General features: G+C 35.6%; 2 protein-coding genes across 2 annotated transcripts; one reads left to right on the forward strand and one right to left on the reverse strand.

Moving 5' to 3' along the window:
- Positions 1 to 4,118: 4,118 nt before the first annotated feature.
- Positions 4,119 to 8,833, reverse strand: LOC113398792 (serine/threonine-protein kinase RIO2). The gene is made up of 8 exons (XM_026637694.2): positions 8,695 to 8,833; positions 8,471 to 8,612; positions 7,976 to 8,144; positions 7,079 to 7,288; positions 6,019 to 6,210; positions 5,669 to 5,840; positions 4,853 to 4,972; positions 4,119 to 4,671 (listed from the first exon to the last, which is right to left on the reverse strand). The coding sequence occupies exons 1-8, from the start codon at positions 8,758 to 8,760 to the stop codon at positions 4,246 to 4,248; spliced, it is 1,497 nt and encodes a 498-aa protein (XP_026493479.2). The 5' UTR covers positions 8,761 to 8,833; the 3' UTR covers positions 4,119 to 4,245.
- A 648-nt stretch (positions 8,834 to 9,481) lies between these two features.
- LOC113398614 (arrestin domain-containing protein 1-like) lies at positions 9,482 to 15,897 on the forward strand. Its single transcript, XM_026637451.2, has 6 exons — positions 9,482 to 9,743; positions 9,964 to 10,113; positions 10,239 to 10,447; positions 14,404 to 14,589; positions 14,861 to 15,049; positions 15,364 to 15,897. Exons 1-6 carry the CDS (start codon positions 9,614 to 9,616, stop codon positions 15,853 to 15,855), a joined length of 1,356 nt encoding a protein of 451 aa, XP_026493236.2. The 5' UTR covers positions 9,482 to 9,613; the 3' UTR covers positions 15,856 to 15,897.
- The last annotated feature ends 1,633 nt before the right edge of the window (positions 15,898 to 17,530 follow it).

Raw genomic sequence — 17,530 nt, forward strand, 5'->3', positions numbered from 1 at the left:
CGATATTAAAGAAACTTAAACAATTTTCGATAAAAAAATAAAAAAATCCGTGAAAGAGTACAATGACGACAGTTATTAAGAGAAAAACCGAAAAATAGTATGATGCTCAGTCGAGTCGGGCAATGTATTGTTAAACAAACAAAAAATCATCAAGCTGTAAATAGAACCTTTTTAAAGTTCGCAGTAAAATTATCAAAATACATTGAAGAATCGGTTAAAGTTTCGTAACTTATCAACAACACATGAATTGAGAATATTTAATTCGATTCTATTCGCCTCTTATCATTATCTATTTAACATAATAATAATACAGACCCTAGCTGTGACTTTGGAAATACCATAGTTCATTTAAATTAAGTTTCATGCACTGCATTTCCAAAGTCAATTTTAAATTAAATTTTAATTTATACTGGTTAAAGAACAACATTGAAATAAACAAAAGACAAGCGAAACAGCAATCCTATTGTGAGAGCAGCCTCAATGTTAGAAAAAATCTATTGATCCTATCCCATACGTTGACCAACAGCTGTCGTACACCCACCCCATCAGTGTATGTCCAATCCCCTATAGTTCGGAATTGCAGATTACAAATAATAGGGTATACATAATTTTGCGAATTTGTCAACGGCAAAATTATAGTGGAACCATAAAAAATATATGAAAATGCGATTTATACGTTTAATGACGACTACGTTTATTGATGTTACTAGATTAGATTTAAGACAAACTGGACAATCTATTATTAAGTACCTACTTCTTAACAAATTACATAACACCAATATTTTATTTAATTCAATTCAATTCTTAGTTTAATGGCTTTTAGTTGTGCCACAGGGCACATATTATTTCGCCAATGTCACGTAGGATGGAGAAGACACGAATGAGATTGATCGGTATGGTTGAGATAACAAACTCAATTAAATTTTAAAGCCAAGTATAGTAGTAGTAATTTCCTTGTTAATCCGTAACCTAGAACAACATAAACATTAAGGGTTAATAATAGGATAAATTACAAATAATTGTTAGTATTCTAAACTATATATAATAAGATATATCACTCAAATGGACTATTCACAATTTAATTTTATTACATTTAATATATTTACACAAAAAAGAACAAAATGGACTAAACTCAAACGTCAACAAACATTCAACATTTAATATTTTATTTAAGTTTCCTTGTAAATTAATATTGACATTGAAATTTTGCAATTTAGAAATATTAATTTTATTATTCATGCCGATCTATCCTAAAAATTAAAAAGCAAAATAAGCATTTCATTCCATGGTATTTTTAACGAATAAAATATTATAAATGATCCACCGATCAACCAACTCGCCCGTACTGGGCGCATTTTTCTTATGGCCCGCGTATTTTCGCCTCGAGCGTCTTCGACGGAAATAACTTAAGAAAGTCAAAAACAAGAAGCCTCCGAACACAAGAGCATCTATCCACTAAATCTTTAAAATGTTTATTAACAAAGACCAAACTAGACCTACTACCACCCACACCCTGAGTGAGTGTGCTGCGTGGGGGCCCCAGAGGTATTCCCTGGCGGCAACTATAGGCGGAGACCTCTCCCTGCCGAGTATTGTCAACGAAATGCTCGGTAGCGAGACGTGCTGGTCGGAGATGCGCTCCTTCTGCGAAAGCGTCATGTCGCAGTAGGAAGCCGCGGAGCGGGAGCGGGAAGAGGATGCCGTTGCAGACCCGCTCCGTCAAAGACACGACCGGGGAGGAGGAAAAATCGTTATGCGCACCTTCTCCTCCCGCTTCAATAGGAGCCTCAAGGACTAGGCGGGTTCTCAGTACCCCAGTAATACCCCCTAGGAGTTAGAGGCCCGTGGCGCCTGCCGATGAGACGGAGAGGATACCGCTGGTTTTTTAGTGGGTATCCCGGTGTACCGCCAACATCTTGGGCACCGGCGAGTCCCACATACCCCCCCACTTCCACGTGGGGGGAACGCTTAAAGTTTTTCTAGCGAAAAAAAAAAACCTGCTACCACGGTCTCATTAACATTGGCTCGCGAGGAGTTCTCAAGTGACCAAAAAATGTAGTCCCAAAAGGCACCCTTCACCACGATGAAAACCAAAGCAGACATGACCAAGTCCAACAACACAACAAGCCCAATCGCGCAGTTTCAAACGCATAATCAAACCTGTAGAACACATAAGCAACGCTTTCATCAAGTATCAAACATCTCCAAGCCACAGACGATCTCTCAATGTAGTAACATCCTAAAGATTTATAGTAACTAACAAGAATGACTGCTAAAGATGAGAATCGAAAAAGCAGAAGACACTAATCTACAATAATGACTCCTCAGAGGTCAGGGGCAACACATGATCCCGCCCTATTGTAGTCTTGAGAAGCATCATGACTTAGATGAAAATGAAACAAGGCGCTCAGGAAAACCCACTTCAGAAAAAGAACCCATCATACACAACTCAAAGCACGAAGATATGACTGGAAGCATTACCGTTTTTACCATAGGGCACACGGGGCACGTGCCCAAGGCCGTCCTCTCCCATCCTGAGCGGGCCTCGAAGAACCAACAATTTGTTTCACACGTTTATACTCACGTTGACTGCTATACCTACATTATATTTTCGAAATTGTTATATTTGTAAGAAATAACTAACATATTTATCAAAAGGCTAGTGACGATAGTCAATATTAAAAGTAGAAAGCTATAGACGTGCTCTTCATGATAGAAATAGCTATCCTATAACCATAAGAGTGTACAACCAATCAGATTTCTACGAATTTACGAAAATTACCGCACCGTTTAGTTGAAATTATACTTAAAGCCTGGCTATAAGCAAATTATTTGTAGGTGGTAGTAAATATATACCAAAAGGGCCCCAAATTCATGGGTGCCCAAGGGCCCCAGCATAGCTTGAGATGGCTCTGACTGGAAGATTACATCCTCGGACGAACCCAATCTCGCTCCCAATCCCTTGAGAACTGGGAAATACCAAAGATAAAGTGGGAAAATGGAATACCAAGGTATATAAAACAACTAGAAATGAAATTATTTTATTATTAAAATTTCGTTAGAATTTCGTTTCTAGTTTAAGCCTCTGGTGTAGTTGTAACCTCAAATACACCAGAGGCTTAATGGCTTTAAAGACAGCATTACCTCTCGGGCGGGAGTGTATGCGGTGCAGAAATAGTCGAAGTAATGTATAATAGCGTCAATTCTCAGGGATTAGATAACGAAACGGTCATATATATATAAAGAGACAGCGTAACCATGCAGTGGCTTCGATATCGTGTCATACAAAAAATTCATATTTTACACCGAGCACAGCGAACATGCATTAAGGGCATTTGCAAAGAGGGCGGGCGCACTGAGGATATTCTCGATTACAATCTATGTATAGAAGGGCGATCCATTATACAGTAGAACCGATTTTGGATAAACTGATCGAATACTATCCAGACCAGCTGAGGAATCCAGAATCCCAAAAAGACTAATAACACCAAAGAAGACACCAAAGAAGTTCAAAAATGGGAATAACTTAGCAGAACTGTAGATTAATTTAATTCTCACAAAATATGAACCTCATCAAAACAAATATAATATTAATTAAATAAATATTCATCCTCTACTCATACCTATATATGACAGTACTTTTTAATGGGTAGAAGACACCTATGGTGCTCGGAAGTGTTGCATATCGATAGTCCACTATCGATAGACTATCGATAGTTAAGGTGTTAGAGATAGTATCGATAGTACCGATAGCTCCCCATGAGCAATACTATCGATAGTCCAAAACTATCGATACTATCGATAGTCCAAAACTATCGATAGTAGCAATAGTATCGATAGTCCAAAACTATCGATACTATCGATAGTAGCAATAGTATCGCTACTACCAATAGTAATAGTATTGCTTACAGAGAGCTAGCGATAGTATCGATAGTATTGCCGCTATCGATAGTATTGTTCACGGAGAGCTGTCGATAGTATCTATCTATCGATATCCTAAATAGTTTTCGCGGTCAAAGTTAAGTTAAGTTTGCCTTAATTTGTGAAATAAATTTAAAAAATAGTAGATAGAGGTATACGGTTTAAAGTATTTGGTGTTTTAAAATTAAACGAATATATCTTTAAAATATATATTTACTCCGCATACAAATATCGTTTAATATACAAACAATTTCAGTTTTCATTTGTATGTAACTACTTTAGTCCATGTTTACATATTTTTGAGTTAAAATGGTGGTTGATCAATCACTCCGCCCACCCCCACAGGCCGTGACTCTCTCTTATTGTCTCTTTGTTATCTCTCCTCTGCCTCGTCACAGCACTTGCTTCTCCCTTCGCTATCGCCTTCTTTCTTTCCGTCCTCTTCTCTCTCGCGTCTAGGTTCTTCTTAACTTGTTGTTTTACTATTTCTGGGGCTATTGTACTTGCTGACGTGTAAGATCTAGTTGATCTCACATCCGATAGAGCTTTCTCGATCATAGCCAGTCTGTATTTCTGAGTAGTTTTGTCTTCATGTTCTGCGCTTTTTTTATCATCGGCAGTTGTTTTTTCTGCTGGCACTAATGTGGGTATTTCTTCTGTGTCAATGTTATCATCTATAGATAAACTTTGAGTGTTGTTTATAACATTATGCAAAGAGGGGTTTTCATCTCGTTGTATTGAAGCTTCAACCTAATTACAAACGAAAGAAGTTTATAGTTAGAGTTTACTGTATTAAAAAGTAACAAGAATAGTGCAAAATAATCAATGTTACTTGTTAGTATTTGGTATGTAGATCGATAACATTTATGAGAACTACTTATCAAAAAAATATTGTTTATAAAAATGTAAAATTCGTATTTAATTATCTCACCTCAAGTCTGAGTGTAATGATTTCATTTTCAGAATATTTAGAAGTCTGTTCTGGTTCATGATTCTCCTCTTCGGCGCTACTCGCTTCATCGTCACTTATTTGAAGACCAATACCCATTTCCTGAAATAAATTGTATTAAGGTCAAACAAAAAAACCTACAATACCAATAAAACTGGGTTTGAATTAAATTTCCATAAGTGAATGCTTCTGAAAATGGGCCCAACAAGGAGATATTTTTGGTCGTTTTCTATTTTTGATATACAATTATAACCTTCCTTTCTACATCAAATATACATTACATCAAAAGTTTACAACTCCTTTACAATAAATAATTCGCCTTTAATTGCTGAAACCATAGGATTACTCACGACAGCGTTATTATAAATAAATTAGAAACCAATATAATTGTGTATATTCGTAATATTTTATATTTATTTATAATTTTAATAACAAGTTGAAAAACAATAACCACGGAGTTTCTTAGTGTATTGTTATTACTTAATATTTGGAGCACTGGCTATTCGGAGCAAGCTACCGTTACCACATAACTTTGTAACTAATGTGATTTTGTAAATATCTATTCAGAAGGCATTTCGATTTAATTTCCATTGCCAAATTTTGTCAAATTTTACGTTTATAAACTGTAAAACACTCTTCTAAATTACGAAAATTTATTCAATGAAGGTACAATCGACAAGTAATTTTGTTGTTCAAATTATTTAGTTATCTATTATGACGTTCAAGTATGGCTGGGGTGACGTCATCATAGGTATAAAAAGATGACACGATCTATATCTGTGGTCAGTGCGGGCGTACCTGCAGCAGCGCGTCCTCGTCGTGGTGCGAGCGGCGGTAGCCGGAGCACGCCACCTCGTGGTCGAGGCGGTCGTCCCGCTGCAGGTCGCTGAAGCGCGGGTACAGGCTGCTCTCGTAGCCGAAGCGTCTCTTGAAAAATTCTCGGACGCACTTCACGTCACGATCAAAGTACCTGTTTACAATGATTACGGTTATACTCCTTTGCCTTTTTTATGTATAATCCTACACTTAGAAATGGTTTTTGGATTCTATTTGAGAAACGAAAATAAATTATCTGCATATCTGGGTTATAATAATCGTATTATAATTTTGCGAAGAAAAATTAAATGACGATATTAACATGTCCTTACAGTTCTGCATTGGGGTGCATAGTAGACACCATTTGTGGGAAGTCGATAATGATTGGATGTCCGTCCTTGTCTATCATTATATTGAATTCATTGAAGTCTCCATGTATGACTCCACAGTTACCCAATCGTACGATCAAAGACATCAGTTCATCATATAGGCCTTCAACATCTTCTACTGCAGTTACATGTGTCCTGGAATAAGTATGTACATTTTATAGGTTTTAACGTAAAATGCCCCATTACTCCAGTGGATATCTTTTTTATATAAAATAAGGATGACCTTATCTATGAAGATATTGGACCTGTAAAAAATATTAACCATTTCTTACTTGAAATTAATGTTAAAATAAAGCCAAGACGCCTATTCACTGTTATCTTGAAGAATTTGGTCAAAACGCTTCGTAAGAAAAGGTGGAATCTAAAAATGGAAAAGGAGTGAAGGCTATAACAGCATCCGACTGTCCAATATTAAGTCGTTTAATTCCTGTGCATACTCCGAATAGTAATCTATGTTCCAAGCTGTGGAATCTACTATCACGGCGATCCACCGAGTTTAGAGCCTCTAGCTGATATTTGGCTCAGCCATTCTACAAGTGACTACAATACTCCATATTTTAATGGACCTGAGCTTGACATAAAATGTAAAGCTGTTCAGGTGTGAAGTAAAAAAGATTTTTGGTAGCAGCTTTGGTCCTAATGGATCTTCCTAAGTTGCAGCAGTACCTAAACTAAATTTTATCGCCCAAGTTTACGAATAAACCTTAGAAAGTAGTAGTCAAAGTGAAAAGACTCCGATTGGCTGTGAATAGCCACGCTTGCGTGTTGTACAGGCGATTATGAGTAAGAGATCACAAAAAGATGCAGTGTTTGCACACACTCGAGCGTTATAAAATCTCACGCTATACTCTGTTGAGAATGCCGCTATGCCAAAAATTGGTCTGAACTCTGAAGAAATCATTTTACATAAAACTTATAATATTTATTATAACTAAAATACGTTAACATTCTAAAAACATATATTACTTTAAAAATTATGTTCAATTAGTTTACAATTACTCACATTGGTCCCCCAGTTACAAGCTCCATAACAACACAATGTCTGTTAAAATCGATTGGCTTCGGTACAGGGAATTCACGATCATACAAAGCTTTCATGTATGCAAATTCTTTAGTTGCAGAAATACGTGAAAGGTAAAGCCAGGATGCTTTGTTGCGGTGAGCATGATAGTCTCGCTTGTCTTTGATGTTTCGAAAGCAAGTTCTACCTAATCTGTTAATAAAATATGTATTTAAATCCTGATATATTAAAAGTTGCCAGCATTGTCATAGTTTAAAGATTTTAAGGCAATGGGATTTCAATTGATAACTAAAACTTAGCAAAACAGCAAAAATAGCTGTCATTGCATTGCTTGAATAAACCAAGGATCATAGGTACATTAAACAGATTTCAAATTCTAAATGTCTATTATTCACCTTGCCCTCAATACTAAAAAAAAATATAGTTAATATGCCTACACTATACTTTTAGATGATATAAATTATGACTCATGTTTAAATAGCAATGAAGCGCTTACTTGCCTACAACATTACTTGGTGGTAGGGTTTTGTGCAACCTCTCTGGGTACATATTCTACTACCAAGCAATACTTAGTATTGTTGTGTTCAGATTAGTAATGTAACAAATTTATCGTGGTGCCTATGTCTATGGGCAGCAGTGAACTCTTTCCCTCAGGTCCATTTACACATTTTTATATATAAGAAAGCAGCAATGTTAAAAGCCTTTAAATCCTTCTTCAAAATAGGAGGGAAGTTTAAGGTTAAGGCCTAGCAGTTTGGCAGACATTAGTAATTTTGACTTAAAAATTTTTTTGTAAACACAACTAAAAATTATTGAATAAACAAAAATCCATAACATAATTTTAATGTTTTTTTTTAATAACCATGTTGTGTAAATTACCTATGGAGCTTCAAGCACAAGGGATTTCTATCTTCATCTGCTACAGTATATATATTGGACTCTTTGCCAACACCAATCTGGTTACCAAATGATGCAATCACCTTTCTGTTTGTAAGGGCTTTTAATGCTAAGTAGTCATAGCCCGCATTTGTAAGTCGATACCCATCATCTAAAAATTGATAAAACTTCTTGAATATCTTTTCTAATTACAATAAAGACTAATTATTCTTCAGCAAAGCATATTAAATTACCAATAGAAAGAAAGAAGAAATACTCTTGTTGTGTAATGAGTGCCTACTACAGTCCAGTTCTAGTCAGAACTGTGAGTACTGAATGACAAATCAAAACATACCTAGTGATTTTCCGTTTTTTAATGTTTTTTTTAGTTACAAAATTTTAATACAAATATTTTTCTAACGGCAGGATAGATGACATTGCTAAAATCAAGTAACATTCAAATATTCGTAGAATAATAATAAATAGACCAATACTCACAATGTTTACCACGTTCATAAGTCAAAAGTCTGTGTTTACATAAATCTTTCATAAGCTTGTGTACTCCTCCGTGGCGCAAATTAGCAATAGATGCAACTAAAGATCCCGGCACCATTTCATGATTTTTCATACCCATTTCCACCTTAAATAATCAACCAATTTTTTAAAATGTATGGTAGAACATGGTTATATTGATAAACCTCGTCTCAAGTCTGCACTCTTACCGCGGTTAACACACGAAAATCTTCTGGCGTTAGATACCGCAAAATAGCTACATCCAGTTTACCCATGATTTTAAAAAAAATTAAGTACACTTATATTATAAATACAATGCGTGAAGCAAACGTGGTTTACAGTTTTACATATTATCTATGGTTTTACATGAATCCAAGATCCATCACCAAAAACAACAATTGACATTGACAACACGAATTTCTATACTCGCCGCCATAGATAATATATATAAACTGAAACTTGGAAATTTTTTTAAAGGTTAAAATTGCGATTCCACTAGGAAATTATACTAGCACTTTTGACATTATTTCACTCAGTCATGATCTATACAGTACTATTTTGATTTGTATAAACCATACTCCTTAAGGCCCTAATATTTCGCTCTAATTAAAATAACACCTCTTGCTCTATTAAAGTCTTTTGCGCCCTCAAGTCGTTTTAGAAATTTAATTATTTGCACATTTATTATGTCACCTAGTCTATATTTAAGCACTTAATGTTATCAATTCTTATGTTAATAAATTCTATATCATGTAATATGTATATTGAAATGTCACTTTGAAGTTTGAGTGATTAATTGTATGACAAAATTCACAAAATTGACAATTTAATTAATAATTTGTTACAATTATAGTAGTATTGATAGCTTAAATAAAAAATATAAAAAATTAAAACAAAATTGTTCCAATTAGAATATTGTTAACATTAAATACAAAATTATATTAATGAAGTATCCACATTTCGTCAACGACCAGATTTATTCACAGTGCCTTAATATTTGAAATTATATTAAAACTTATGATAAACATTTAATATTGTATCGTTCAAATTTACATTGAAACGTTGTGATTTACTTATTCATGGTTACAAAAAGTCTTTAAAAACATATGCTTTACAAAAAAATTAAGTATGGTGTCAAATGGTGTAGGTTTTCAAAATGGTACAATAATTTTAGATGAATCGAAAAATGTCTATTACTCAGGACAGCCTATATTTGGGAAAGTCAATTTTGAGCTAAATACTAGCTTGTCATTTTTGTGTAAGTTTATTTTTATATTAAAGAAGCATCTGGTACACAACACTTTTTTTACATTAGCCTATTACGGTCCTTGGTTTCAATTTTCGTACAAAATTTAGGGTTTAATAGCTGTGAATCATAGCACACAGACAAAGTTAATTGCGCTTTAATAATATTAGTACAGATGAACTATCAACACTCTCAAATTGTGGAAAAATGTATATTTTATTATTTTTTTTAGACTTAAATGTGGTATATAAAGGAGAAGCAAATGTATTATGGACAGAAGAAGAGCAAGAAATCTATAATGGTGTAAAAAAGAAAAAAATGGTCAAATATGTTGGACATGAGGAATATTTTAACTTTTCACAATGTATTCTCGGAGGGAATGGTACATTTTCATTTTTAATTAATTGTTAATCATATTTTGAGTAAATACAGTCAATTGAATAAATAAAAATTGGTAACATTTTTCTTGATTACTTTGTTTAAAAAATTATACATTCTTTGTTTTAGGTGTCACATTCCTTCCAGCTGGTAACCATTCTCTACCATTTCAATATCAGATACCTTTCAATGCTCCATCTTCATTTAAAGAGGAGAAAGGCGAAGTGACATACAATGTAACTGCATATTTGCTACATCAAGATGGAGTCACTAAGGAGGAAATAGTCAAACAATTCCAAGTCATTGCTCCTTTGGACTTAAACACTGAAGAAATTAAGGTAAATATCTGCTTAGCCAAAGGTTAATTGGCACAGAACTAACTGCCAGCTAGATGGCAAGTCTTTCTTTTGTACCTTACAATGCTTTATGGACAATAAAGTTATTGTCATTCTCATTGTTATTAAAAAAAAATCTTATTTTATGAGTGAACTCAATACAAATTTTTCTATACTATACAGTATTGATTATAATGAAGGCAGAATAATGAATAGGCAACATGATGATTGTCCTCTTAACTGAACTTTGGCTACAATATATATATATATAATTTTTTTTTTCCACTTGTATTTGCAATCAGCCCTAGAGCTATAAGCAAATCTGTCCAGTGATGCTGTCATGCGAAGCGGCTTCCCATTGGAGGCACTACATCTGTTGCTCAGAGCTACTGCCGGTCTGCTAGCTCTAAGATATGATGATGTTTTAGTCGTTTGACATATTTGTCCATGGTGAGTTGGCGAGCGAGATTGTTGGGGTGACGGATTAATCGCTCTTTGTATTTAGTTGCCAAACTTCGAATTTCCTCTTTAATTGTTTTTATTTCAAGGTGCTCGTGAACTTCACTGTTGGTGATGTACCATGGTACCCTTGCAATTGCTCTCAGGATCTTGTTCTGTTGGCGCTGAAGAATATTTATGTTGGATTGTTTTGCACTGCCCCATAGTTGCAGACCATATGTCCAGATGGGCTTTAGGATTACTTTATTTATAAGCAGTTTGTTGTCCAAAGTGAGTCTTGAGTTCTTTCCTAACATCCAGTACAGTTTGTTACACTTCAGCTGAAGCTCCTGTTTCTTACATTTGATGTGGTGCCTCCAGGTTAGTCTGTCTAGTTAGTTGTCTGTTAGTCTGCGATCAATGTGTAAGCCAAGATATCTTATGTGGTCACTGTGGGGTAGAATACATTGGCCCAATTTAACAGGTGGGCAATCTCCTCCTCTCAGTGTAAATGTCACCTGTACTGACTTTGCAGCACTGGTCTTTATTTTCCATTTTTCGAGCCAACCAAAGTATCATCTTCTCCAATACCTTGGATAAAGTAGCCAGCAGGCTGATTAGTCGATAGGATGTTTTTTCGGTCATTGGTTTTCTAGTATTGTAAATCATGATGATTTCCGAGACTTTCCACGCACTCGTAGTATGGCATTGAAGGTGATGGTGATGAAGACAATAGCCTTTTTCGGTAGTTCCAGCTATACTTCTTTAGTTATCAGGTCGTAGCCCGGTGCTTTTAGTGACACAGGTCTAGGGGGAAGGTCCATTTGAAGGTCTTTTTTAAGATGAGATCAACATATTCTTCCGATGAGTTGTCTGCTATATTAGGTTTGAAAACGCTTGTTAGATGATCCGCAAACAGGCCCGCTTTGTCCTGGCTTGTTCTAGCCCAGTCGTTTCCCTTTTTTATTTGGACTTTTGGTATGTTGGGTCTGTCACTAGAACGGGTGATTTTCCAGAGTGAGTAGTCGCTGGCTTTAGTAGCAGTTAGAGACTCTAACTTAGCTTTCATAGTTAAGTTATTGGCATTCTTTATTGCTTCCTTCAATTCTACAATGGCTTTGTTAAGGGCAGCCTTGTCTTGTGGATGACGGCTCAAGTGCCAAATTCTGCGTAATCTGCGTTTTTCGTGGATCATGATCTTTATTTCTAATGGTACGTTTCTGGACTGGTTCCTATTTTTAGTAGTAGGTGTGCTTCTCCATGCCGGAACTTGTAAGAGATTAGTAAATTGCACTACTGCTGTTTCAATTTCTTCTGCTTCCTTGAGTCTGATGTTTAGGTCAAGGTTTTCTTCAATATGATCCCTGAAGGAGGGCCAGTCCGTATGCTGGTTGTATTGTTGTTGTTGTGGGTCTCCCGACTTCAATTATAGTTGATGGTTAGTAAAACTAGGGTGTGGTCAGATGACCCATCAGCACATGACTCGATCTTCATATACTGATTGGAGAGTCCTTTTGTTAGGTAGAAGTCAAGTATGTCCGGGATTCGATTGTGATCGGCCGGCCAGTAAGTAGGTTCTGATGGTGCAATTGTATTTAGGTGATTTATATCGACGCTCAACTTTAATTGTTTTCCCCTAGTTGTATTAAGTCTTGAAACCCAATGAACATGTTTGGAGTTCCAGTCGCCACCTGCTATGAAGCGATTGCCTAGGCTTGAGAAGAAGTGAGAAAACAGGTCGGAGTCTATTCGATGGTTTGGTGGGCAGTATACAGCTGAGACATTAAGGTGTCCACATCGGTCTTGTATTGCGAGTGTAGTGGCTTGTATTTGCTCGGTTTTATACTCAGGCTGTGGATGGTGCTTTATTTTGTTCCGAATAATTATAGCTGACCCTGCATGACCTGTACCGTCAGGGTGGTTTGTAGTGTAGGCCTGGAGTCCCTTGATTTTTACATTATTTTTGTCTGTGCAGTGTGCTTCGGATATCAGGACTATGTTTAGTTTGTGCTGGTTCATTAATATCTCGAGGTCATCTTTATTGGGCGAGAGTCCATTTATGTTCCAAGTTGCCAGTCTTAACCCAAGGCCTGTTAACCTTGTAGTTTAGTTATGAGGGTTGTCATGAGACTCATCAGAGTACTCATTTGTTGTAAGATTAAGTCGAATTTTTCATTTTGTTTGGTGAGGAGAGTCTCTAATACTGTTGGGGTTCGGTTTATATTAGGTATAGCATTTTCTGTGGTCGATTTGTCTGGTACTCTTCTAGCAGCTTTGGCGTAAGATAATGATTCGTTTCCTTTCTCAAAAGAGAGGGTTTGTTGGGCAGTATTTCTTGGGGGGTTTGTATCTCGAGTATCTTCTGCAATACCACGTCTTTCAGCTCTTCGGGGTCCGTATTTGTTAATTTTCCTGGCAAATATTTTTCTGTACACCTCACAACCTTTGTAGTTTGCTGGGTGAGCGCCCAGCGTGATATTTCTATCGCGCTTTGGGCAGTCTGAGGTTTTATGTGCTCGTGCGCATTTCACACAGCGGAAAGGTCTCATACAGTAATTCTTTGTATGTCCATATTGTTGGCACCGTTGACACTGTACGATTGAGTTTTTCTTCTTGGGATCCTCTATAGTTACCGATTGATGGTAGATATTTAATTTCTTTAGCTGATTTGTTGTTCTGGCTAGGTAGAAGATTTACAAAGAATGTTGATGTAGGTTTTTTCTCTGGACCAATACTGGAGTTAATAATTTCCCCGACAACAATGTTTCCAGTTTTTTCGATTTCTTCTTTTATCGCACTTTTAGGTGTTATGTGGTGAAGATTCCGAATGACAATACGGCAGAGTCGTTCTTCCTTTTTTTTGAATGTATGACCAATTAAGCCACTTTCACGGAATTTGGTGATGATTCTTTTGTAGGTCTCCGTATCTAGGGTGTTGATTCTCAGTTGATTTCTGTTAGTAATCCGATATTTAAATGAACTTTTATGTGCAACAGTTTCCACGAGTTCAGTTAATTTATTGTATAGTAAGTTAGTTAATGCATAGTATTACGGGTGGTGGCTTCCTAGGTGTTTTTTCGCTCAAATTCTTGGTTGTGGTGGGTTCTTCTGTTAGGTCAATTGGTAATTGGCTGAACCTGTTGCTAGTGATTATACTCTCTGGGGAGTCACTGGCTTTTTTTCGTTTAGGATTTCTGCTGCCTGGTACCCTTTGCCAGGATGGGGGGCATATAGTGCCTTGCGGAGTTGATGTATTGTTTTGTGTGGCCGAGTCTTTCGGTGGTTCTGCCAAAGTTTGTAAACTTTCCGAGGGTTTACATCCAAGGGAGTTGCTTCTTGGTCTGGTGATAAACAGACTGTGGTGGAAGGTCTGCTGAATAACTTTCTTGCTGGCTACAATATATAATTTTAAATATTAGAAACTTGTATAGGATATTCTAGAGTAGATTTGTGCGAAAACACAAGTAAACTATATTTCCTTAAAAATACAAAAATATGTTAATGAGTGTAATCATTGACAGAGACCTATAGAAATGGAGTTCGAGGAAGTGTACAGCTGTAACTGCGCATGCGCACAGCGGGCGCTGCACGTGAGCGTGAGTGCGCCGCACGCGGGCGCGAGTCCGGGCGAGTGCGTGTCGCTGACCGTGCGCGCACACAACCGCGCCAATGTAGAGGTCTCGCAGATCGTGTTCCAACTGGCCAAGGTGAGTGCATACGATTAGAGAACGGACATGTAGGAACAGCATACATGGTGGTAGTTTCAATCCGAAATACTATATGTCGGATATATAGAGCTGAAAAGTCATGATTATTTCATTAAAGTTCGTAACTTAAAAATTACAATATGTATAATGATCAAACTGATATACATTATGTTATAAGTAACATTTGTCATTCCACAAATGAAAATTCAATGAATATCTAGAAAAGCAAGTAATATAACTGTAATAGTACATAGTCCAAATGCCTTTATAGAAAATGCGGTATTTAAGTCAGCAGCCGATGTCAACGGTCATACCGCCAGAAGAAATCATTATGTCGATGGTGAAAGGTCCGATTCTGAGTAAAACGAATCGCGAGTATACCTTCGACCTCGTGTTACCGAACTTCATCGCACTGAACCTGGACAACTGTGGGATTATCGATGTCGGATACTTCTTGAAGGTGAGGCGGTCGATGACGAACTATTTCCAATGACCATTGGTAATTTATTAGAAAATTAGAAAATATTCGATTATAATCTTGAAAGTTCGACCTTCATCTGCGATTTAATTACTTCTGTAACTCATTAAGTTTAATGTAATTAATAAATATATATGGAAATTATATATTTTGGTGTCCAACGTCCTGGACATATAAGTGTAAATGTATTCCAATCATATCTCAGAAGTAAAAACAATCCTACCAGTCAATTAAAATTTGTATAGATTTGTATTTTATTAAACTATAACTAATTATTTATTCTTAATTTCTTCCAGGTCACAATGAAAGTGTCAGGCTGCAACGACGATATTTACGATGAAACGCAATTTTGCATGGGTTTGGTACCTATAGGTAGTAATGAAGACGTCAAGTTGACTCATCCCTTGGCCGATTGCCTTCCAAACGCGCCCATACCTAACCCAAACAACCCGACGTATGCCAGCCAACCCTACACAGAAGCTTTTGCTAATCCGCCGAACTTTCAAAATATACAGTTTTGTCCACCAGGCCCCATCCCTAACTACCCGTACCCTGTTGTGGCAAACGTGGTCGATGGAAATATGTTCGGTTCTAAGAATAGTCTTCCAGGAGTCTTCGAAACTAATGCCCAGCCTCGAGCTGATCAGAACTCTACATCTATGCCGATACCGGCCTTTCCTCCTTTACCCGAAGGTCAAGCTATCCCATACATGCTTCCTCAGAGTCCACCACCCCCCTACTCTATGCAACCTTTTTCACCAGAACCGTCAGCTCCCCCTTCGTATTAATTTTTTTAGTTTCGATATGACCGAATTACACAAAAATGTTGAGGACGTACAAACAATAGGTTATTCCTTTTTTATAATATGATAAATTTCGTTTAAATTAAATGTAACCATCAAAATTTTTCGTAAAATAACTGTTATTCGGCTGTCATTAGCAAACAACAACCAGTCTGTGATATTCAATGTTTAAATATTATGTGCCATTTTCCATAAATTATGTACTTATAACATTTATAATCCGCGTGTTATTGCAATGGAATAGAACCTTGTCAAAAAGAAAATATTAGTTATGGATCGTTAGCAAAGAATTTCTGAATAATAATTAATTATGCGACTCTGGAAAAGACTAATAATACTACTAAATATGTAAATGTATAACTACGAAAAGACTAATAAGAATAAGGTGGTTATGATTTCAGCAAATTAGCCTAAGTAGGGGTAAGTATTTTAATGATTTTATGTATTTGTCTGAATTATTTCGCCTTAAATTTTCAGATATATAATCCCCCTCTTTCCACCTTCATTAAACACTAAAATAATAAACCTCGAGTCAAAATTAATACTAATGAATAAGTAACAATACGTCCTATAGTCTCGAAAGCATCGACGTGCGCTTGCAGTCCTTACCAGGCGGTCCGCCCGTCTCAGTTCCACGAGCATCCCATTCCGATCGCACGCGGATTTTACCGTGATTATCGGCAGCAACGGGTTAGATAATATCTTATTGAATAATACCTTGTCTAAGAAATAAAATAGAAAGTATGATGACATTCAATCACGCTATCTGAAAACTGAGTAATTGATTGCAAAAAATAATATTAAATGTATTTTTTTCTAACAAAGAAGAATTATCATAACTCGACCTGGGGACATCGAAGGACTAGTGAGTTAAATAAATGGTAATCATTTTCATAAGTATGTTTAATATGTTGATATAAAATTTAATTTGTTACTATTCGTGCAAAAAGTCATACGTAAATGAAATGATGTCTATTTAAACAGCAGAGCATTTAAATTGATGTTTTACTTTGCTAATATAATACTTTTTTGTTTGCTTTTTACTAATCAATAACAAATTTTTTTATCATTTCATGAATAAAACTAAAAATACAATTAATGCAATGTCGAATGGCAGTAGAATTTTTTTTTGCACTAACAGTAACAACACACAACAAAGAAAATAATAATTGTTATTTTTTATAGAAATATATTGTAATCTTTTATATCTATTTTATAAATTTATATTTCTTAATAAATATATCAAATTAATAAATGAGAAACAATCCTTTTTATTTCAATTTCTTATCACTTTCCTCTTATGAAATTATTATTATTTTCATTATAACCTTCCAAGCTTTCAACGCTTATACACATGTATGCTAACTCACTGCTCATAGCTGAATAAAACGAATACAAAACTAAACATAAAATGCTTGCATTTTAGATAACATACATGATACATTTTATTTTTGATTGGTCAGGATTGTAATTTCTATCACAGTCAATATTGTGATCAAATATTAACCAGTTACTTGATAAACGCTAATAAATTGTTCATAAAACTAAGTAACTACAAAATATGAAACAAAAAATATGTGGTTATAATTATTGTAACATTTCTTAATAATATCTTATAAAATTGTAAAAATATAAATGCTTTATAAAAATTTTGACTGAC

This window comes from Vanessa tameamea, chromosome 14 (assembly GCF_037043105.1).
Source record: "Vanessa tameamea isolate UH-Manoa-2023 chromosome 14, ilVanTame1 primary haplotype, whole genome shotgun sequence".
Classification (NCBI taxonomy): Eukaryota; Metazoa; Arthropoda; class Insecta; order Lepidoptera; family Nymphalidae; genus Vanessa; species Vanessa tameamea.

Excerpts from the sequence above, each read along its gene's own strand:
- LOC113398792 (XM_026637694.2), bottom strand. The coding sequence starts at position 8,760 with ATGGGTAAACTGGATGTAGCTATTTTGCGGTATCTAACGCCAGAAGAT. Across the intron at positions 7,289-7,975 it reads TTGTGCTTGAAGCTCCATAG|ATTAGGTAGAACTTGCTTTC; the intron begins GTAATTTACACA and ends TTTTATTAACAG. Across the intron at positions 5,841-6,018 it reads ATGCACCCCAATGCAGAACT|GTACTTTGATCGTGACGTGA; the intron begins GTAAGGACATGT and ends CATTGTAAACAG.
- LOC113398614 (XM_026637451.2), top strand. The coding sequence starts at position 9,614 with ATGGTGTCAAATGGTGTAGGTTTTCAAAATGGTACAATAATTTTAGAT. Across the intron at positions 9,744-9,963 it reads TACTAGCTTGTCATTTTTGT|ACTTAAATGTGGTATATAAA; the intron begins GTAAGTTTATTT and ends TATTTTTTTTAG. Across the intron at positions 10,114-10,238 it reads ATGTATTCTCGGAGGGAATG|GTGTCACATTCCTTCCAGCT; the intron begins GTACATTTTCAT and ends TCTTTGTTTTAG.